The sequence below is a fragment of the Lampris incognitus genome, chromosome 1, assembly GCF_029633865.1.
Source record: "Lampris incognitus isolate fLamInc1 chromosome 1, fLamInc1.hap2, whole genome shotgun sequence".
NCBI lineage: Eukaryota > Metazoa > Chordata > Actinopteri > Lampriformes > Lampridae > Lampris > Lampris incognitus.
The window spans coordinates 52,584,304-52,608,304 of NC_079211.1; the positions used below are offsets into that span (position 1 = coordinate 52,584,304).

The following is a 24,001-nucleotide window of genomic DNA, read 5'->3' on the forward strand; positions in this document are numbered from 1 at the left end:
ACATATACTGATACTAATACATATACTACTACTACTATTAATACTAATACTATTACATATAACAATACTAATACAGATACCGATCCAAGCAAGAAAACGTTTATAGTGTTAAAAAGGTGTAAAAAAAACTATGAAAGAAACATGTAAATTCAGTATTCCAGTATAAAGTGAAACTTGAAGTCATACTGGTAACAGTACTGGTAACAATACTGGTAACAATACTGGTAACAGTACTGGTAACAGTACTGTAAAAGACGGCACATTACTGCAAATCCATAAACATTACTTTGAAGGAGGGGTTCCAGAGATAATAATTTCATGTTTTCCACTAGAAGACAAATTAAAAAGAAAAGTGAGCATGTAGTAAAGTACATCTTGACTAGGAACATGTGACTGGACCCACACCACTAGGTGGTGGGCATGAGCAGGGTGGGGTCTGCACCGCGGGTTTCAAGGGAGTTCACTTTTTGTTTTGGAGGCCTCACCTCAGAGAGGACTTACAATGAGTTATTGGTAATAAAACATTCATAATGCAAGCATCCACATCAGCCGATCTGTGCTTCAGGGACGAGACGAGTACGAAAACAAACCTCACCTATGACACCACAGGGCAAAATAACACATTACATCACAATAACTACCCCACAAGTGAGAAATGGATGGGTCAGAAGCAAAGGCCAGACCGTTCTTGTGTTGTCGTCAGTCTGGTGCTGCGTCACCATGTTGGGATGGTGGGTCTTCATAGTGAGTGAATGATAAATCACCCCCGTCAACCTCACGACTTTTTCATTCAGTAATGCATACACAACACAATTTACTGCTTTAGAAAACAATCTAGAAATGCACATAGGAAATTTGTTGCGAAAGCAATTTGGTAATTAACATTTTTATATTATACTTTATGTTATATTATATATAATATCCATTCATCCATTATCCAAACCGCTTATCCTGCTGTCAGGGTCACGGGGATACTGGAGCCTATCCCAGCAGTCACTGTGTGGCGGGGGGGGGGGCACCCTGGACAGGCTGCCAGACCATCACTATATAATACAATATTATATATAAATAAATAAATAATAATAACAACAGAAATAATAATAACTATTATTATTATTAGCACAACTGGGTAAACATAATTCATAATAATTATGCCACTAAATATGAAGCAAAAAAAAAGTGTACAGGACACTGAAAACGACATCATATTAGTTTTATGTTTACCCAGTACTCCAACTCGAACTGACCTTCAAGACTACTACTATCGGCCTGGATGCTTACCTGACAAAAACAGAACCCGCTCCTCCGAATAGTAAAACATCAGCTCTACTCCATCAATAAAGAAGCTGCACAATTCAAGAAAGAGGTTGATGTCCCAGAAACCCCACCAACAGAAAATGAGGCAACTACCATCTACGCCAAACGAGTGACGCAGAAGGCAAAACACCATGGCCAGCGGCAGCTGCATGAGAGGACAAAGCAATGCACGGGAAGTACTCAAAAACAATGAAAGACGCAGATGTGGACCAACAAAAGACACACCAGTGGCTGAGGAGCACCGGGCTGAAAGCAGAGACGGAGGGCCTGATAATCGCTGCACAAGACCAGAGCCTGGCAACCAGATCCTATCACCACAGCATCATCAAAGATGGAACAGACCCAAAATGCAGAATCTGTGGAATGTAGGAAGAACCCATCGACTACATCGTCTCAGGCTGCCCGGACCTGGCAGAGACCGAGTATATGTACAGGCACAACAAGGCAGCAGCGTACCTGCACTGGAAGATCTGCAGGAGTTACAAGATCAAGACCACTGAAAAGTGGTACGAAGATCAGCCAAAAACGGTCACTGAGAACAATGACGCCACCATCCTCTGGGACACGCCCACCCACACTGACAGAGAGATAAAAGCCAACAAGCCCGACATCGTTATCAAGGACAGGAAGGAAAAGAGGTGCATGCTCATCGACATGGCAACACCATCCGAGAAAAACACCTCAGTGAAAGTCACAGAGAAGCTGACCAAGTACAGAGACCTGGAGACTGAAGTCAACAGGATGTGGGGAATGAAGACCGGAACAACACCAGTGGTCACCGGAGCTCTGGGACTCATGAAGAAGGGGATGGAAAAGTTCACCAACCGTATCCCAGGAAACATCAACTTCTGTGCAGTTCAGAAGATCGCCCTACTCGGAACAGCCCGTAAATTACGATGAGTACTGTCAATCAAGTGACATCTGCCCTATAGTGTCTCCAGTCCATAGTTTGGACACGGCTCTACAGGATGTAAAAGAGGAAACGTGAAAGAAATAATAATAATAATAGTAAAGAATAGAAAATTGCAAACAATCTTGTAGAGCTTCACTTTGGAAACTAATGTTAATATTAAAAACTAAACAGCTGCTTCAGTGTGTTAAGTGCTATGAACTGTTGTAAAATATGCAGTACTGTATGTATAGTTTCACGGTTGTGTTGTCATGTTGAATGTACGTATTGTGCTTTTATGACTACAATATTCTGCTATCAGTGCCTCCTGCCAAAAACTGCAGTCATAAATCCATGCTTTTCCTTTGCTTTGGTGCCCTGTTAGAGAGGAAAATAATGACCTTCATTAAGTCAGAGATGTGTCCTGAATCATTACTACAAGCATGTGTACCTGAAGCTACGTAGCGCATATCACTGCTTCTTTCTGCTTCTCCAGCCACAGAAAACTTTGGCTCCAGTCTGCCCAACTTGTTTCACTCATGCTATTCCTATTCAGCTGGTTGGCTTCTTTCTGCAAGAGATGACCTGTTTCATCTCCATCTTCCTCCGACTGATTCTTTTTCTGCCATTTTTTCCTCCCAGGAGACTTCTGCTGTAAGACCTTTCACATTAAGTTATGTACCGGAAGCTCTTTATGAGGACCGGGGCAGCGCCGATGTCCCCTCTTTAGAGCCACCGGCCACGTCCTACTGGCTTGACAGGAGAACAGATAGTTCCCCATCCAGTCGGATGTGATGGAGGACAAGCTGAAAGTTAGCCACCTGAGCAACCTGGACCGCACAGCCATCTCTTCAGCGAACTGGGCCTCGTACTCAAGAGCTTGTTTCTTTCAAGAACGACTGAAAATATGACCCCATATACATTTTCTGGATAACAAAGGATGCTCCTCAGCCATGGAGAGCGTCTTTGTCTCTTCAGCGTTACCTTGGTTGCTACGATCCCATCCTTGTGGACTTAAGTTAACTCTAAAAGTCTAAGGTTGGGGCATTATCAAATCATTGCTGGTACTTACTCTTGGAGAAAATCACCTTTTCTGGATGCCACTTCTTACTTCCTGTTCACTCAACTTTCATTCAGGAAAGCAGCCTTTTAACTCCAAGCTAACTCAGCATGTAGTCTCAGCTGCTTTTACACCTTCTTAACACGCAAGACCTTTTTGAAGGTCATGGCCCCCCATTGATTTGCCAGTACTGTATAATGTAATCTTGGTACTCTTCATTTCTGGTCTGTGAATGCAGGGAACAAGTAGTTGTCTGCCATTATTTTATGAGACTTACTTGTTTGATCTGAGGCTAGCAATGTTCAGCAGCCTGCTGATGGAGCCTACTGATGGCGCTTCCCTCCCATCTTAACCTATCTTGTAGAAACCATCTTGTTTAATCTGAGGCTAGCAATGTTCAGCAGCCTGCTGATGGAGCCTACTGATAGCGCTTCCCTCCCATCTTAACCTATCTTGTAGAAACCATCTTGTTTGATCTGAGGCTAACAATATTCAGCAGCCTGCTGACAGAGCCTACTGACGGTGCTTCCCATCTAAGCGTATCTTGTAGAAACCATTGCTTCCACTTCTAGATACCTGCAGTCTCCATATTCCTAATCTTTTATAACCCGACTCTATCAGTTTGGAGTTCTTCAGTAGCTTCATGTAGAAGAATTCTTCTCTCCTCACTCTTAGATGATGAGGAGCACAGGCAAACATGGAGTCTTTATATCTTTTCCATCTCGTCCTTCTCTGGCCCCATCCTGAATATTTAAGGCTGAAGATCGTCTGTGACTTTATTTAGAAGGTTTTCTTTTCCTCATCTTAGCTTTTCCATCAACAGAAGCTTCATGCTCATGACCGTCTGACCAGCCCTTCTCCTAATCTTTGGCTAAACTGGTGGATCGCGCTTCTTGACTTTGTTGTCCCCCATGAGCTTCCTTCTCACTTAACATTGCATGGTCAAGTCTGACTTAAGCATATATCTTGCCAATACTAGCTTCTGCCTTGACCTTCTCAAGTTCTTCTTTGGCTGAGTGATTGTCCTTCATCAGCTCCTAAATCTCCGAGTGGCTCATAAAACTACATCTTCCTCTGTTGAACTACTTCCTCCAGCATCCCCTCTCTCATCCTCAGTAGTCAACATTGTCTGGGTTTCTGCAGGTCCCTTCACAATTCTGCCTTCTTCATCCACTTCACCTGCCTCCTTCAGTTGACATGTAAACTTAGTTTCCATCTTTCCTCATTTCAACTTCTTCTCAATGTCTCCCGGTTAAAAGTCACAGCACAGAAATAGTTTTTCCCAGACTAACTTGATGAGTGAAATGGTTTTGATGAAAGCAGCACAATGTTCTTCAAGAAAATCTCACAGCGGGTGTTAGAATCATCTATTCCATCCATTATCCAAATCACTTATCCTGCTCTTAGGGTCGCAGGCATGCTGGAGCCTATCCCAGCAGTCATTGGGCGGCAGGCGGGGAGAGACTCTGGACAGGCCGCCAGGCCATCACAGGGCCGACGTGTACATATACACACACGCACACACGTACACACACACAATTTATTATGGTCGATTCACGTCTTTGGACTGTGGGAGGAAACCGGAGCCCCCGGAGGAAACCCATGCAGACACGGGGAGAACATGCAAACTCCACACAGAGCATGACCCACCAAGGTTGGACTACCCCAGAGCTCAAACCCAGGACCTTCTTGCTGTGAGGCGACCGCGCTAACCACCGCGCCACCATGCGTGGAACTGCAGGAAATGCCATCGTGTTGATTACCAAATAAAACGCATCTATGAACTGTCGATGTAGAGATCATACCTTTATGAATGCATATTGTTGCCTTTTTATAGGTGCTGTTCTCCCTCTAACTGGGAGTTTCAATGCATCTCAAGAGTTTGGGAAAGTGATTTGAAACTAATTTGGGGTGTTTGGAGACGTTTTCTTATTTTCAACACAATTTGCAAAACATTTTGTGCTGCAGGAACTTTATAGACTCACTTCAGGGTCGGACAAGGATTGTTCGGGCCTATTAATTATTTACGCAACTTAATCCCCCTTTAAACAACATCTTTGTGGAAGCAGTAAAAACACCATGTAACCATTATGTCTCCCCTCCATCTGCCACATGGAGCCCTGCGAGGGCCAGCAGTAGCGCATGGTGTGACTGGGATGCTGTCTCTGTTCATAAGCCAGCTAGCCAAAGAACAGCAAGGGTAGGAAATACTGAGCTCAGACGCCCTCAGAACTCTAGATTGAGCACCAGAGCCAGAGAAAAACTGTAAAAGAATCCACTGTTTTATACCCCCCCCACCTCCCCATCACTTGTATTGTGAGACAGAGTTCATCAGGCTCTTAAAAACAATGGAAAAGTTGGATAGCGGCAACATGGCAACGCAAAGTTTGAAGCAGTGTCCTCTTAAAGGCGAGCAAGTGTGCAAAGCCATTGATTTGTGGGTAAATACAGTAATAATTAGCAGAGCTAGCCACTAAACATTTGTGAAATAATAAAGGCATTACTTGGCCGTAAAGACGTGATGGCCATCTGGGCCCAGTTGTTGTTTCATCTCGTAGATTACTGCCTTCTGCTTGCTCGCGCGGCGCTTGGCAGGGTTGGAGTCTGCAGCTGGCTTCAGCGGCTCTGCTCCTCTTCCACTTCCCTGTGCACATGCACTTTAGGGAGTATGCATAAATATTGTTTATGTTCAGATGTTGTTTTTTTTTTAGTTTGTGTACACCGTGGTGTCTGCGCATATCTTGTACACCTCCATCATCAGAAGAGCCCCCCAACCCCGCCCCCGCCCCCCATCTGCCGACTGGTTCGAGCACAGGGTGACTACAGAACCCCATGACAGTATTTTCTCAAGTCAGGTACTTGTTTGTTCAATTAGTTTGAAACTGCCCCCCCCCCTTTCTCGTAGGTAGGGTTAAGTACAGGAGCAGTACCTTTCCAAGATGGCCTTTCGTCGCGTCCTAGACTGGTCTCCATACACCCCAACATCATGTGAAGAGCAAAATATAGCCTCTCCACGATGAATGACCGCACGTGCGCGGTGAAGAGCCACGCCGTCCTCGCGGTCATCCTGTTAACGTTGTCAGGAGACACCAGAGCAGAACACGGCGGAGCTAGAGAAGTAAACCTCCATAATGAACCCTGTTACTCCTATGCGTAGCGGTAGTCCTGGGGGCATTCATCCACAGGCTGATGTCATGAGGCACAAAATCTCCAGTTAGCAGAGAACCATAGAAATGCATGTGGAGTAGCGCCCCCTGCTTTAAACAAACGTACACGACCAAAACCTTATAAGGGGCATCCTGACGGATGACCTAGATGAGGGTGAGGTTTTCTCTCCCAGTGGTACCTGGCCAATCAGTCACCCCACTCTCTGAGCCATCCCCGTTGCTGCTCCATGCCCTCTGCTGATCCGGGAGGGCTGCAGACTACCACATGCCTCCTCCCATACATGTGGAGTCGCCAGCCGCTTCTTTTCACCTGACAGTGAGGCGTTTCACCAGGGGCACGTAGCGCATGGGAGGATCACGCTATTCCCCCCTTCGAACAGGCGCCCCGACTGACCAGAGGAGGCGCTAGTGCAGCGACCAGGACACACACCCACGTCCGGCTTCCCACCCGCAGACGCGACCAGTTGTGTCTGTAGGGATGCCCGACCAAACTGGAAGTAACATGGGGATTCGAACCGGCGATCCCCGTGTTGGTAGGCAAAATGGTTTTCTCTTTTATTTTGCTTGCAAACACGTGTGGCCACCTCAGCCCTTCAGGGCACAGGTAAAGGTTTTACTGACACCAAGATCTTATGAGCGAGGGACTGACTCCGCCATTCAGCACGGCTGCTTCAGTTTTCAGGTGAGTCACCCCAGCAGGAGGTTCCAGGGCACGATGTAGGCTAATGTCATTACTGTAGCAGCACAGGGGGGACATGTGCATGGGAGATGCAACTGTTTAGGGTCACTAGATTATGAGACCACACGATGGAAACTTCCCTCCAACCCTCACACGAGTCCAGGCCCTGCAGAGGGCACAGGAGGAGCCCTAGTAAAGGGAATATTATGATGTCGTTCAAAGAAATCAATTAGCAGCGCTATCTCAACACCTGTTGCCGGGGTGCCCTCGAGCAAAACGCTTCATCCTGAGCCGCTCTACTGGAGCTGCTCAGCGGCCCATGGTGTGACCGTACGGAGCAGCTCCCAGGTCCGAGAGGTTTCTAACGGAGCAGGAGTGACGCTGGTCTTCGCCGGGGGAGAACATGTGGGACGAGTTAGCGCTCCGCTGCAGACACACACTGTAATGTTATCACAACACAGATGGCCAAAACGACTCCGTGAAGGAGGAGACAAACTAAAAGATGGATTACAAACTCAATACGGGAAAAACAGCAGACCCGTCTCATGTGTGACGGAACACGAACCCTCTCATCTGCAAGCCACAGAGGAGCGTGGGGTTCAGCAGTGTGTCGGCTTGTGTGTGTGTGTGTGTGTTTGATTGCTCAGGGCAGTACCATGGGGAGGCCTATGAGATGACTCCATCGCTATATAATAAGTGCTAACACGCATCCATTTTCCAGACCGCTTATCCTGCTCTCAGGGTCACGGGGGTGCTGGAGCCTATCCCAGCAGTCACTGGGCGGCAGGCGGGGAGACACCCTGGACAGGCCGCCAGACCATCACAGGGCCCACACACATTATAGGGGCAATTTTAGTACGGCTGATTCATCTGACCTACATGTGTTTGGACTGTGGGAGGAAACCGGAGCCCCCGGAGGAAACCCACGCAGACACGGGGAGAACATGCAAACTCCACACAGAGGACGACCCGGGACGACCCCCCAAGGTTGGACTGTCCCGCAGGTCGAACCCAGAACCTTCTTGCTGTGAGGTGACTGTGCTGACCACTGCGCCACCGGGCCGCCAGAGTGCTCATATGTTTTTTGGTAACAGGAAGCCAAATGTGTGGTTTGGTGAACCGCGGCATGCTGGGGGCTCGTGGTGCCTGGCCAGCACACAGTCAGCGCTGCTGAACCGAGCCCCGTTCCCGACATCCCCAGTTATTGATGTGAGAACATATGCCGCCTCTCTGTTCTGTCACTGAAGGAGAAGGCAGGTCAGCCTCCTGATTGCTCCCTCTGAAGGCCATCACACCGACTTTACAGCCGGAATAAATGGAAAGACTCACTGATGAGAGTGTGCAAAGAAAGACAAACAGGCACGGAGAGAGGCACAGCAAGCGTTCTGCTCCCCGCTAGGCAGCCGGCCTTCAGTCTGGCAGTGCCGAGGAGGTGGGGAGACATGGGACATCCTGCTGGGATTTAACACCAAGGCAGCAGGATTACAACTGATGCAGTACCGGGTGTCCGGGTGGTGTAGCGGTCTATTCCGTTGCCTGCCAACACGGAATAGAGTCCCCGTGTTGCCTCCGGCTTGGTCAGGCGTCCCTACAGACACAATTGGCCGTGTCTGCGGGTCGGAAGCCGGGTGTGGGTATGTGTCCTGGTCGCTGCACTAGCGCCTCCTCTGGTCGGTCAGGGCGCCTGTTCAGTGTGGGGAGGGGGAAATAGCGTGATCCTCCCACACGCTACGTCCCCCTGGTGAAACTCCTCACTGTCAGGTGAAAGGAAGCAGCTGGCGACTCCACATGTGTCAGAGGAGGCATGTGGTAGTCTGTAGCCCTCCCCGGATCGGAGAGGAGGTGGAGCAGAGACCGGGACGGCTCGGAGGAGTGGGATAATTGGTCAAGTACAACTGGGGAGAAAAAAACGATAGAAGATGAAGAAGAGAAAAACACCAACTGATGGGGTACCAGAAGCAAAGGTCTATAGACACAAGAGACTCCTCTACTGATCATCCTCTGAAACTGGTGTTTCAGCCGCCCGGGGTCGTCATGGTCGCACCACTGACCAAGCGTTAGAGATGGAGAGTGCCCACCTGATAAGCCCAGTGGCCCAGCCGTGGCAGACCCCTCCCCTCACCATCTGGATGGGTTGTGGAGTCTGTGGTAAATTCACTTTTTTTTCAGATTTCCCCCTTTTTCTCCCCAATTGTACCTGGCCAATTACCCCACCCTTCCGAGCCGTCCCGGTCTCTGCTCCACCCCCTCTGCCGATCCGGGGAGGGCTGCAGACTACCACATGCCTCCTCCCATACACGTGGAGTCGCCAGCCGCTTTTTTTCACCTGACAATGAGGAGTTTCCCCAGGGGGATGTAGCGCGTGGGAGGATCATGCTATTCCCCCCAGTTCCCCCTCCCCCCCTGAACAGGCGTCCCGACTGACCAGAGGAGGCGCTAGTGCAGCGACCAGGACACACACCCACACCCGGCTTCCCACCCACGAACACGGCCAATTGTGTCTGTAGGGACGCACAACCAAGTCAGAGGTAACATGGGGATTCGAACCAGCGATCCCCATGTCGGTGCAGCACCTGTAAATACAACCTCCTTCATACATGGTCCCTGCTATCCGATTAGCAGGGCAACACTAGTACAGCTGCTGCTGCCACCACAATGACATCAATTAATATGAATAACAACAAATGTTACCAATCAATATCAACAACAATAACAAATGTCACCAATTAATATCAACAACAATAACAAACACAAAATAAACACTTCTCACCAAACAGCTTGTGCAGTGCTTCTCGGGGAAATAAGTAAAACATGCTACAGAAATAATAATTTAGCAAATTAGATAAAGATGGGAAGGACTCAGAAAACAACAGGGCTTTTGCATGACTGAGTACTCGTGCTGACAGCACGCGGGGATTAATTAATAGAAGAGTACATGGAAAAAGGGTCTAATACCCACCAAAGGTTTCAGCCTGGCACAAAAATGATGCCAAATGATCTGGTCTGTTATGCTCTGGAGCTGCACGGCGAGGGTGGGTGGCTAAGTGTGTGCATGTGTGGCTGCAGAATGGCAATTAGTGTGTGTGTTTGTGAGAGAGAGAGAGAACGAGGGAGAGCGAGAGAGACAGCATGTCTGTAGGTAGAGAGAGAGAACGAGAGAGAGCATGCTTGTATGTAGAGAGAGAGAGAGCATGTCTGTATGTAGAGAGAGAGAGAGAGAGAACGAGAGAGAGCATGCTTGTATGTAGAAAGAGAGAGAGCATGCCTGTATGTAGAGAGAGAGAGAGAGAGAGCATGCCTGTATGTAGAGAGAGAGAGCATGTCTGTATGTAGAGAGAGCATGTCTGTATGTAGAGAGAGAGAGCATGTCTGTATGTAGAGAGAGAGAGAGCATGTCTGTATATATAGAGAGAGCATTTCTGTATGTAGAGAGAGAGCATGCCTGTATGTAGAGAGAGAGAGCATGTCTGTATGTAGAGAGAGAGAGAGCATGTCTGTATATATATATAGAGAGAGCATGCCTGTATGTAGAGAGAGAGCATGTCTGTATGTAGACAGAGAGAGAGAGAGACCATGTCTGTATGTACAGAGAGAGAGCATGTCTGTATATATATAGAGAGCATGTCTGTATGTAGAGAGAGAGCATGCCTGTATATATATAGAGAGCAAGTCTGTATGTAGAGAGAGAGTATGCCTGTATGTAGAGAGAGAGAGCATGTCTGTATATATATATAGAGAGCATGTCTGTATGTAGAGAGAGAGAGAGAGAGAGACCATGTCTGTATGTAGAGAACATGTCTGTATATATATAGAGAGCATGTCTGTATGTAGAGAGAGAGCATGCCTGTATATATATAGAGAGTATGTCTGTATGTAGAGAGAGAGCATGCCTGTATGTAGAGAGAGAGAGCATGTCTGTATATATTATATATATAGAGAGCATGTCTGTATGTAGAGAGAGAGAGACCATGTCTGTATGTAGAGAACATGTCTGTATATATATAGAGGGCATGTCTGTATGTAGAGAGAGAGCATGCCTGTATGCAGAGAGAGAGCATGTCTGTATGTAGAGAGAGAGAGCATGTCTGTATGTAGAGAGAGAGAGCATGTCTGTATGTAAAGAGAGAGAGACCATGTCTGTATGTAGAGAGAGAGAGAGAGAGAGCATGTCTGTATGTACAGAGAGCATGCCTGTATGTAGAGAGAGAGAGCATGTCTGTATGTAGAGAGAGAGAGCTTGTCTGTATGTAGAGAGAGCATGCCTGTATGTAGAGAGAGAGAGCATGTCTGTATGTAGAGAGAGAGCATGCCTGTATGTAGAGAGAGAGAGCATGTCTGTATGCAGAGAGAGAGAGCACGTCTGTATATATAGAGAGAGCATTTCTGTATGTAGAGAGAGAGAGCATGTCTGTATGTAGAGAGAGACAGCATGTCTGTATATATATAGAGTGCATGTCTGTATGTAGAGAGAGCATGCCTGTATGTAGAGAGAGAGACTATGTCTGTATGTAGAGAGAGAGCATGTCTGTATGTAGAGAGAGAGAGCATGTCTGTATATATAGAGAGAGCATGCCTGTATGTAGAGAGAGAGAGAGCATGCCTGTATGTAGAGAGAGAGAGCATGTCTGCATGTAGAGAGAGAGGGAGAGAGAGAGCATGCCTGTATGTAGAGAGAGAGAGCATGTCTGTTTGTAGAGAGAGAGAGAGCATGTCTGTATGTAGAGAGAGAGAGCATGTCTGAATGTAGATAGAGAACATGTCTGTATGTAGAGAGAGAGAGAGCATGTCTGTATGTAGAGAGAGAGAGCATGTCTGTATGTAGAGAGAGAGCATGTCTGTATGTAGAGAGAGAGCATGTCTGTATGTAGAGAGAGAGCATGTCTGTATGTAGAGAGAGCATGTCTGTATGTATGTAGAGAGACAGCATGTCTGTATATATATAGAGAGCATGTCTGTATGTAGAGAGAGAGCATGCCTGTATGTAGAGAGAGAGAGCATGTCTGTATGTAGAGAGAGACAGCATGTCTGTATATATATAGAGAGCATGTCTGTATGTAGAGAGAGAGCATGCCTGTATATACAGAGAGAGAGCATGCCTGTATATATAGAGAGAGCATGCCTGTATGTAGAGAGAGAGCATGTCTGTATGTAGAGAGAGAGAGTATGTCTGTATATATATAGAGAGCATGTCTGTATGTAGAGAGAGAGCATGCCTGTATGTAGAGAGAGAGCATGTCTGTATGTAGAGAGAGCATGCCTGTATATATAGAGAGAGCATGTCTGTATGTAGAGAGAGAGAGCATGTCTGTATGTAGAGAGAGAGCATGCTTGTATGTAGAGAGAGAGCATGTCTGTATATACACTACCGTTCAAAAGTTTGGGATCACCTTGAAATGTCCATATTTTTGAAGGAAAAGCACTGTACTTTTCAATGAAGATAACTTTAAACTAGTCTTAACTTTAAAGAAATACACTCTATACATTGCTAATGTGGTAAATGACTATTCTAGCTGCAAATGTCTGGTTTTTGGTGCAATATCTACATAGGTGTATAGAGGCCCATTTCAAGCAACTATCACTCCAGTGTTCTAATGGTACAATGTGTTTGCTCATTGGCTCAGAAGGCTAATTGATGATTAGAAAACCCTTGTGCAATCATGTTCACACATCTGAAAACAGTTTAGCTCGTTACAGAAGCTACAAAACTGACCTTCCTTTGAGCAGATTTAGTTTCTGGAGCATCACATTTGTGGGGTCAATTAAACGCTCAAAATGGCCAGAAAAAGAGAACTTTCATCTGAAACTTGACAGTCTATTCTTGTTCTTAGAAATGAAGGCTATTCCATGCGAGAAATTGCTAAGAAATTGAAGATTTCCTACACCGGTGTGTACTACTCCCTTCAGAGGACAGCACAAACAGGCTCTAACCAGAGTAGAAAAAGAAGTGGGAGGCCGCGTTGCACAACTGAGCAAGAAGATAAGTACATTAGAGTCTCTAGTTTGAGAAACAGACGCCTCACAGGTCCCCAACTGGCATCTTCATTAAATAGTACCCGCAAAACACCAGTGTCAACATCTACAGTGAAGAGGCGGCTGCGGGATTCTGGGCTTCAGGGCAGAGTGGCAAAGAAAAAGCCATATCTGAGACTGACCAATAAAAGAAAAAGATTAAGATGGGCAAAAGAACACAGACATTGGACAGAGGAAGACTGGAAAAAAGTGTTGTGGACGGATGAATCCAAGTTTGAGGTGTTTGGATCACAAAGAAGAACGTTTGTGAGACGCAGAACAAATGAAAAGATGCTGGAAGAATGCCTGACGCCATCTGTTAAGCATGGTGGAGGTAATGTGATGGTCTGGGGTTGCTTTGGTGCTGGTAAGGTGGGAGATTTGTACAGGGTAAAAGGGATTCTGAATAAGGAAGGCTATCACTCCATTTTGCAACGCCATGCCATACCCAGTGGACAGCGCTTGATTGGAGCCAATTTCATCCTACAACAGGACAATGACCCTAAACACACCTCCAAATTGTGCAAGAACTATTTAGAGCAGAAGCAGGCAGCTGGTATTCTATCGGTAATGGAGTGGCCAGCGCAGTCACCAGATCTGAACCCCATTGAGCTGTTGTGGGAGCAGCTTGACCGTATGGTACGCAAGAAGTGCCCATCCAACCAATCCAACTTGTGGGAGCTGCTTCTGGAAGCGTGGGGTGCAATTTCTCCAGATTACCTCAACAAATTAACAGCTAGAATGCCAAATGTCTGCAATGCTGTAATTGCTGCAAATGGAGGATTCTTTGACGAAAGCAAAGTTTGATGTAAAAAAAAATCTTATTTCAAATACAAATAATTATTTCTGACCTTGTCAATGTCTTGACTCTATTTTCTATTCATTTCACAACATATGGTGGTGAATAAGTGTGACTTTTCATGGAAAACACAAAATTGTTTGGGTGATCCCAAACTTTTGAACGGTAGTGTATATATAGAGAGCATGTCTGTATGTAGAGAGAGAGCATGTCTGTATGTAGAGAGAGAGAGCATGTCTGTATATATATATATAGAGAGCATGTCTGTATGTAGAGAGAGAGCATGCCTGTATGTAGAGAGAGAGAGAGAGCATGTCTGTATGTAGAGAGAGAGCATGCTTGTATGTAGAGAGAGAGCATGTCTGTATGTAGAGAGAAAGCATGTCTGTATGTAGAGAGAGAGAGAGCATGTCTGTATGTAGAGAGAGAGAGCATGTCTGTATGTAGAGAGAGAGAGAGCATGTCTGTATGTAGAGAGAGAGAGAGCATGTCTGTATGTAGAGAGAGAGAGAGCATGTCTGTATGTGGAGAGAGAGTGGTCTGTATGTAGAGAGAGAGAACATATCTGTATGTAGAGAGAGAGAGCATGTCTGTATTTAGAGAGAGAGAGCATGTCTGTATGTAGAGAGAGAGCATGTCTGTATGTAGAGAGAAAGCATGTCTGTATGTAGAGAGAGAGAGCATGTCTGTATGTATCTAGAGAGAGCATGTCTGTATGTAGAGAGAGAGAGCATGTCTGTATGTATGTAGAGAGAAAGAGCATGTCTGTATGTAGAGAGAGAGCATGCCTGTATATATATAGAGAGCATGTCTGTATGTAGAGAGAGAGCATGCCTGTATGTAGAGAGAGAGAGCATGTCTGTATATACATATATATAGAGAGCATGTCTGTATGTAGAGAGAGAAAGAGACCATGTCTGTATGTAGAGAACATGTCTGTATATATATAGAGAGCATGTCTGTATGTAGAGAGAGAGCATGCCTGTATGCAGAGAGAGAGCATGTCTGTATGTAGAGAGAGAGAGCATGTCTGTATGTAGAGAGAGAGAGCATGTCTGTATGTAAAGAGAGAGAGAGAGCATGTCTGTATGTAGAGAGAGCATGCCTGTATGTAGAGAGAGAGAGCATGTCTGTATGTAGAGAAAGCATGCCTGTATGTAGAGAGAGAGAGAGCATGTCTGTATATATAGAGAGAGCATCTCTGTATGTAGAGAGAGAGAGCATGTCTGTATGTAGAGAGAGAGAGCATGTCTGCATGTAGAGAGAGAGGGAGAGAGAGAGCATGCCTGTATGTAGAGAGAGCATGTCTGTACGTAGAGAGAGAGAGCATGTCTGTATGTAGAGAGAGAAAGAGAGCATGTCTGTATATATAGAGAGAGCATGCCTGTATGTAGAGAGAGAGAGAGCATGCCTGTATGTAGAGAGAGAGAGCATGTCTGCATGTAGAGAGAGAGGGAGAGAGAGAGCATGCCTGTATGTAGAGAGAGAGAGCATGTCTGTTTGTAGAGAGAGAGAGAGCATGTCTGTATGTAGAGAGAGAGAGCATGTCTGTATGTAGATAGAGAACATGTCTGTATGTAGAGAGAGAGAGAGCATGTCTGTATGTAGAGAGAGAGAGCATGTCTGTATGTAGAGAGAGAGCATGTCTGTATGTAGAGAGAGAGCATGTCTGTATGTAGAGAGAGCATGTCTGTATGTATGTAGAGAGACAGCATGTCTGTATATATATAGAGAGCATGTCTGTATGTAGAGAGAGAGCATGCCTGTATGTCGAGAGAGAGAGCATGTCTGTATGTAGAGAGAGACAGCATGTCTGTATATATATAGAGAGCATGTCTGTATGTAGAGAGAGAGCATGCCTGTATATATAGAGAGAGCATGCCTGTATGTAGAGAGAGAGCATGTCTGTATGTAGAGAGAGAGAGCATGTCTGTATATATACTGAGAGCATGTCTGTATGTAGAGAGAGAGCATGCCTGTATGTAGAGAGAGAGCATGTCTGTATGTAGAGAGAGCATGCCTGTATATATAGAGAGAGCATGTCTGTATGTAGAGAGAGAGAGCATGTCTGTATGTAGAGAGAGAGAGCATGCCTGTATGTAGAGAGAGAGAGCATGTCTGTATGTAGAGAGAGAGCATGCTTGTATGCAGAGAGAGAGAGCATGTCTGTATATATATATAGAGAGCATGTCTGTATGTAGAGAGAGAGCATGTCTGTATGTAGAGAGAGAGAGCATGTCTGTATATATATAGAGAGAGCATGTCTGTATGTAGAGAGAGAGCATGCCTGTATGTAGAGAGAGAGAGAGAGCATGTCTGTATGTAGAGAGAGAGCATGCTTCTATGTAGAGAGAGAGCATGTCTGTATGTAGAGAGGGAGCATGTCTGTATGTAGAGAAAGAGCATGTCTGTATGTAGAGAGAGAGAGAGCATGTCTGTATGTAGAGACAGCATGTCTGTATGTAGAGAGAGAGAGCATGTCTGTATGTAGAGAGAGAGAGAGCATGTCTGTATGTAGAGAGAGAGAGAGCATGTCTGTATGTAGAGAGAGAGAGATCATGTCTGTATGTAGAGAGAGAGCATGTCTGTATGTAGAGAGAGAGAACATATCTGTATGTAGAGAGAGAGAGCATGTCTGTATTTACAGAGAGAGAGCATGTCTGTATGTAGAGAGAGAGCATGTCTGTATGTAGAGAGAGCATGTCTGTATGTAGAGAGAGAGAGAGCATGTCTGTATGTAGAGAGAGAGAGCATGTCTGTATTTAGAGAGAGAGAGCATGTCTGTATGTAGAGAGAGAGCATGTCTGTATGTAGAGAGAGAGCATGTCTGTATGTAGAGAGAGAGAGAGCATGTCTGTATGTAGAGAGAAAGAGCATGTCTGTATGTATCTAGAGAGAGAGAGCATGTCTGTATGTAGAGAGAGAGAGAGCATGTCTGTATGTATGTAGAGAGAAAGAGCATGTCTGTATGTAGAGAGAGAGCATGCCTGTATATATATAGAGAGCATGTCTGTATGTAGAGAGAGAGCATGCCTGTATGTAGAGAGAGAGAGCATGTCTGTATATATATATATAGAGAGCATGTCTGTATGTAGAGAGAGAAAGAGACCATGTCTGTATGTAGAGAACATGTCTGTATATATATAGAGAGCATGTCTGTATGTAGAGAGAGAGCATGTCTGTATGCAGAGAGAGAGCATGTCTGTATGTAGAGAGAGAGAGAGTATGTCTGTATATATAGAGAGAGCATGCCTGTATGTAGAGAGAGAGAGAGAGCATGCCTGTATGTAGAGAGAGAGAGCATGTCTGCATGTAGAGAGAGAGGGAGAGAGAGAGCATGCCTGTATGTAGAGAGAAAGAGCATGTCTGTTTGTAGAGAGAGAGAGAGCATGTCTGTATGTAGAGAGAGAGAGCATGTCTGTATGTAGATAGAGAACATGTCTGTATGTAGAGAGAGAGAGAGCATGTCTGTATGTAGAGAGACAGCATGTCTGTATGTAGAGAGAGAGCATGTCTGTATGTAGAGAGAGAGCATGTCTGTATGTAGAGAGAGCATGTCTGTATGTATGTAGAGACAGCATGTCTGTATATATATAGAGAGCATGTCTGTATGTAGAGAGAGACAGCATGTCTGTATATATATAGAGAGCATGTCTGTATGTAGAGAGAGATCATGCCTGTATATAGAGAGAGAGAGCATGCCTGTATATATAGAGAGAGCATGCCTGTATGTAGAGAGAGAGCATGTCTGTATGTAGAGAGAGAGAGCATGTCTGTATATATATAGAGAGCATGTCTGTATGTAGAGAGAGAGCATGCCTGTATGTAGAGAGAGCATGTCTGTATGTAGAGAGAGCATGCCTGTATATATAGAGAGAGCATGTCTGTATGCAGAGAGAGAGAGCATGTCTGTATGTAGAGAGAGAGAGCATGCCTGTATGTAGAGAGAGAGAGCATGTCTGTATGTAGAGAGAGAGCATGCTTGTATGTAGAGAGAGAGAGCATGTCTGTATATATATATAGAGAGCATGTCTGTATGTAGAGAGAGAGCATGTCTGTATGTAGAGAGAGAGAGCATGTCTGTATATATATAGAGAGAGCATGTCTGTATGTAGAGAGAGAGCATGCCTGTATGTAGAGAGAGAGAGAGAGCATGTCTGTATGTAGAGAGAGAGCATGCTTGTATGTAGAGAGAGAGCATGTCTGTATGTAGAGAGAGAGCATGTCTGTATGTAGAGAGAGAGCATGTCTGTATGTAGAGAGAGAGAGAGCATGTCTGTATGTAGAGAGAGCATGTCTGTATGTAGAGAGAGAGAGCATGTCTGTATGTAGAGAGAGAGAGAGCATGTCTGTATGTAGAGAGAGAGAGAGCATGTCTGTATGTAGAGAGAGAGAGAGCATGTCTGTATGTAGAGAGAGAGCATGTCTGTATGTAGAGAGAGAGAACATATCTGTATGTAGAGAGAGAGAGCATGTCTGTATTTAGAGAGAGAGAGCATGTCTGTATGTAGAGAGAGAGAGAGCATGTCTGTATGTAGAGAGAGAGAGCATGTCTGTATGTAGAGAGAGAGAGCATGTCTGTATGTATGTAGAGAGAGAGAGCATGTCTGTATGTATGTAGAGAGAGAGAGCATGTCTGTATGTAGAGAGAGAGAGAGCATGTCTGTATGTAGAGAGAGAGAGAGCATGTCTGTATGTAGAGAGAGAGAGCATGTCTGTATGTAGAGAGAGAGAGCATGTCTGTATGTATGTAGAGAGAGAGAGCATGTCTGTATGTATGTAGAGAGAGAGAGCATGTCTGTATGTAGAGAGAGAGAGAGCATGTCTGTATGTAGAGAGAGAGAGCATGTCTGTATGCATGTAGAGAGAGAGAGCATGTCTGTATGTAGAGAGAGAGAGAGAGAGAGAGAGAGAGAGAGAGAGAGAGAGAGAGAGAGAGAGAGAGAGAGAGAGAGAGAGAGAGAGAGAGAGAGAGAGAGAGAGAGAGAGAGAGAGCACGTCTGTATGTGTGAGGTTGTGTGTGTGTGTGTGTCAGTGGTTTGTGCGTTGTGTGTGAGCTAATCTGTAGGAGAGGGTGTGCATGTGTGCAGCTATGTGGGCGTGTGTTGTGGTCCATGGGGGATATAGCCCGTGGATCGCTCACAGCAGCTCCAGTCTCAGTATCCCTGTGGATGTGTGTGTGTGTGTTCGGCAGTGTGGGCTGCAGTGTGAATGGGCTCATTAGTGGAAGCAGAGTAACACATGGCCCGGGGCACACACACAACACACACAACATACACTCGTTCTATCTTAGCACATTCGCACATCACACTTGCATACTAATGTCTGCAGACTGTGAACACAACAGGCCTTGTCTACACAACAGGTCTCGTCTGCACAACAGGCCTCGTCTACACAACAGGTCTCGTCTGCACAACAGGCCTCGTCTACACAACAGGTCTCGTCTACACAACAGGCCTCGTCTACACAACAGGTCTCGTCTACACAACAGGCCTCGTCTGCACAACAGGCCTCGTCTACACAACAGGTCTCGTCTACACAACAGGCGTCGTCTGCACAACAGGCCTCGTCTACACAACAGGTCTCGTCTACACAACAGGCCTCGTCTACACAACAGGTCTCGTCTGCACAACAGGCCTTGTCTACACAACAGGTCTCGTCTGCACAACAGTCCTCATCTACACAACAGGTCTCGTCTACACAACAGGTCTCGTCTACACAACAGGTCTCGTCTGCACAACAGGCCTCGTCTGCACAACAGTCCTCGTCTACACAACAGGCCTCGTCTACACAACAGGCCTCGTCTACACAACAGGTCTCGTCTACACAACAGGCCTCGTCTACAAAAGATTTTTTGATTCGTAGGAACCAATTTCATGCTCACAAAAAAATTCAAGACAAGTTTGAATTATGAAAACTAAAATATCAAAAATCTGTTGACACAACCGGTAGACCTCCTGCAACAAAGCCAAAACTCACGCTGTGTTCCCACCAAACGCGCATGCCTCGCGTTACGCGCGCCCATTTGATCGCGGGATCGTTTGTTTTTATTCGCGATACTCGCACGAGTTTGGCCGCAGGATCGAGTACGCGAACCCGCGACGATCAGCCCGCCCTCCATGTTATGACTCAACAGGACGCCAGTGACGTCAGGGGAATCTCGACGCCGATAGGCTGTCGCGACACAGCGTCACGCGAATTTCTCGCGCAATTTGAACATTTTCAACTCACGGGCGTCCGGGTGGCGTAGCAGTCTATTCCGTTGCCTACCAACATGGGGGTCGCCAGTTCGAATCCCTGTGTTGTCTCCGGCTTGGTCGGGCATCCCTACAGACACAATTGGCCGTGTCTGCGGGTGGGAAGCCGGGTGTGCCGGTATGTGTGTCCTGGTCGCTGCACTAGCGCCCCCTCTGGTCGGTCGGGGCGCCTGTTCGAGGGGGAGGGGGAATAGCGTGATCCTCCCACGCGCTACGTCCCCCTGGTGAAACGCCTCACTGTCAGGTGAAAAGAAGCGGCTGGTGACTCCACAAGTATGGGAGGAGACATTCAGCTCGCGCCAATACGCGAATGACGCGAGAATTCGCGTCTATGCGCATCTTTGCATCGACTACTCTCATCGCGCGAAAAAAAAGTGCTTCGCGTTTGGTGTGAACACAACTTTACATTCCTAAAACATCCATTAGGAGATACTTTGCCTGTGAGACGTCATTACTTACAAACCAAAACACAGCAATCAGTCATTATTTTTGAGCATTAGTAAACAACCTGTACATGATGGGTAACGTTAGGTAAAGGAAGAGGGAACGGAAGACCTCTCATGTTGAGTACCAAGCGGATTGACTTGCAAAAGCATGGTTTCCAACAGTTGGCCGTTTATCAGGACCTTAACAATACGTGTACTCACCGGGAAGCCCAGTATGCCATCATTAGAAGTCAGGTTGTTCCCCGACCAGAGACACGTTGGCTGATGTACTCTGGCTGCCTCGTTTCCTTGTGGCCAAAGAATGTGGCTTATGCAGGGCAGTACTCATGTACCTGAGCTGCAGTATTTGTGCTTATGGAGGGCTGCATCCAGACAGTACCATCACCAAGGGCCTGGTGCAAGGACTGCTCATACATACACACATCTGGTCTTACAGAGAGGCCGAGCACCATCAAACATGTTTCTTCTTACAGTGGAGTCATGACTTGGTAAGATCTGACAGATCTGTGAGACCGCACAGATCTGTCACTACTCTGATGAAGACTAAACACCTGCACATGATCTGCATAATGCATGCTGTGGCAGAAAATACAATGAATATAGCTCAGCCCACTTGACTATAGGTGGCTCAAAATGAATTGAACGCTTCAACAACCCGACTTCCTATGACTTCTTCTGTCTTTCCATGTCTTTCTATGCCGTCCCGTGTCTTTCTCTGTCTTCCTATAGCTTCCTATGACTTTCCATGTCTGTCTTTGTCTTCCGATGACTGTCTTTCAATGTCTTTCTATGACTTTTTACGTCTATGTCTTTCTATGTCTATGTCCTATGTCTTTCTACGTCTTACTATGTCTTTCTATGTCTCCCTATGACTTCCTATGTCTTCCTATGACTTCCTATGATGTCCTATGTCTTTCTATGTCTTTCTAAGTCTTTCTATGGTGCCCCAGTGCCGTGTGTTGTGTATATGTGCAATTACCCTCTTGTATACATACTTGGGGTTTTTATGGGAGGGGGTGTTAGGGCCCCGGTGCCGTGTGTTGTGTCTGTGTGTGTTGTGTCTGTGTCAGGTAACGCCCCGCCTGCTGTGGAGCTGCTGGTTGAGCCCAGGTGATTCCAATCCCTCATCAGCTGGGTATAAAACTTGGCAACCAGAGCGTGAGCTGTTGTGTTATTTGAGAAGGAGGGTGAAAGTTGTGTCGTTCTTCTTCTTTCTTTCCTCTTGGTCTGACCTGAGTTTGTTTGTTATCTAAGCCTGGTTAGTTAAGAGTCGTCAGTTGCCCTTTTTGTTGTACATACTGGCTTAGGGTTAGTTTTGCTAATAAACCTGTCTGTTTTTACACCTGGTTCCGCCTCCCACCTTTCTTATTCCCCGGGGATACTTTACTTTTCTTTGTCACTTCCCCTCATCCCCTGGACATCTAACGGGGCATGTAACAATTCCTATGTCCTAGTATTACTTCCTATGCCTTTCTATGACTTATGTCCTCCTGTCTTTCTGTCTTCTTATGACGTGCTATGTCTTATATCTTCCTATGTCTTAATAAGACTTCCTATGTCTTTCTAGATCTTTCTGTCTTTATGTCTTCCTATGCCTTTCGATGACTTCCTATGTCTTCCTATGCCTTACGGCTTTTTATGTCTTTCTATGTCTTCCTGTCTTTTTATGTCATGTCTTTCTATGTCTTCCTATGCCTTTCTATGACTTTCCAGGTCTTTCTAGGACTTCTGATGACTTACTATGTCTTTCTATGTCATGCGGCTTCAGCCGGTGGGATGACAGGATTGCTGCTATTTCAGTGGCATCTCATTGTAAAGGTAAATCTTGGCCAGCTGTTTGAAGTCCTCTTTTTCTTTTACTGACTTCTACTCATTTATTGACTTTTTTCTGTTTGCCAGACTGAAAATGAACCGTCGTGCCCTTTAGAGGCAACGTGTTTACTACGGTAAATGCAGGTTGTCTCATTCGGTTCAGTTCAGCAACAAGTGGAGTTCAACTGTCAAGGCCCGTGTGTAGGAACGTTTCTCAGAGGTCACAAAAGTTTTGCCCGTCTTACATCAATTTGTGTTATGGAATTCTCACAGGAACACAAACAAATTTATGGAAAATCCAGGAAAGTTGAATGAGGCCAGATGTTTGAACAAATGGATTTAACACACAAGTAAAAGCTGCATTTAAAGCAGATCCCAACAAGCCAAAACATAGTTTGAACATGAAAATAATGCTGCGCTCCTTTACCGTAAAGTAAAATAATAATAAATATATCTCTGCATGGTGCGGATTCATAGCATATGGAGCACCCAGCCAAGCACAACAAGTACACACTTTAGTCACCATATAGTTCTTACCTTAGGGCAGTGCTTCTGGCTTTAGGCTTGTCAGATACCTGTCAACACACACACACAGAGAAACAAGGGGTGAGAAAGGCAGAATATTCTCTCCTGGCTTGATTGGAGCCAGGTGGTTGGATGCAGCGTGTTGTGATTTCCCAAATGCTGGGTTTTAAAGTCAAAGTGAAGCCACTTTGTGTCATCTGTTAACATGTTTGTGTGCATTTACGTGTAGAAACGTGTCAGTTGTGAGCTCAACATTTCAGATTAAATATCCTGCAGCCACGTGCAAGCCTGACCATCACAGTTTTCAGGCAGTTTACTGGCCTTCCGGCGCCATCTCGGTGCGTAATGGGGAAGACCTCGGTCCTTTCAGCTGTCTCACAAAGTGATGAAGCTGGTATGGTGTTTAAGTCTTACATCACCACAGCCACAGCGCCATCTTCAGTTGGCTGTTGGCGCAGACTGCCACTAATCAGTAAATGTATTACTTGCTGTGTTTAGTTTGATTACGAGTTAACAGGAGATGGCCTCGTTCCTGGGAAGGCCTGGGAAGACCAAGACCTAAACCCGTACACGTTCTAGCAATGTTCGATGTTGGCATCACGTGGGAACGGGAGCTGGAGTCAGTTTTCCAGGTAGAGTTTTTGCAACATTTTCCAGCTCAGGACTACGGAAGATGTATGGAAATCTCCTACCGGGGCGCTGGTGGGGAAAAGCAGCACGTCCCCGGGTCAAACACGCGAAGGGTTACGACATCTTTACACTTTTGAGTACAACAAGCGAGCAAGTCGCAAGATGCTCAGAGGATGACGTATCATACTTTACGACTTGACCACGCCGTGTGCGTTTTGCAGCACTACATTTAATTGTAATTCCATCCATCCATCCATCCATCCATCCATTATCCAAACCGCTTATCCTGCTCTCAGGGATGCTGGAGCCTATCCCAGCAGTCATGGGGCGGCAGGCCACCACAGGACACACATACACACATTCATACCTAGGGACAATTTAGTACGGTGAGTCACCTGACCTACATGTCTT

The 24,001-nt window shown here is 45.9% G+C and overlaps 1 protein-coding gene across 1 annotated transcript in view; it reads right to left on the bottom strand.

The window, feature by feature from the left end:
• The window catches only part of aff2 (AF4/FMR2 family, member 2), a 238,501-nt gene that overhangs the window by 68,471 nt on the left and 146,029 nt on the right, over nt 1–24,001 (bottom strand). The window contains exon 9 of the mRNA XM_056277911.1: nt 22,973–23,010. Coding sequence (XP_056133886.1) covers nt 22,973–23,010 — 38 coding nt within the window. The remainder of the gene's footprint in view (nt 1–22,972; nt 23,011–24,001) is intronic.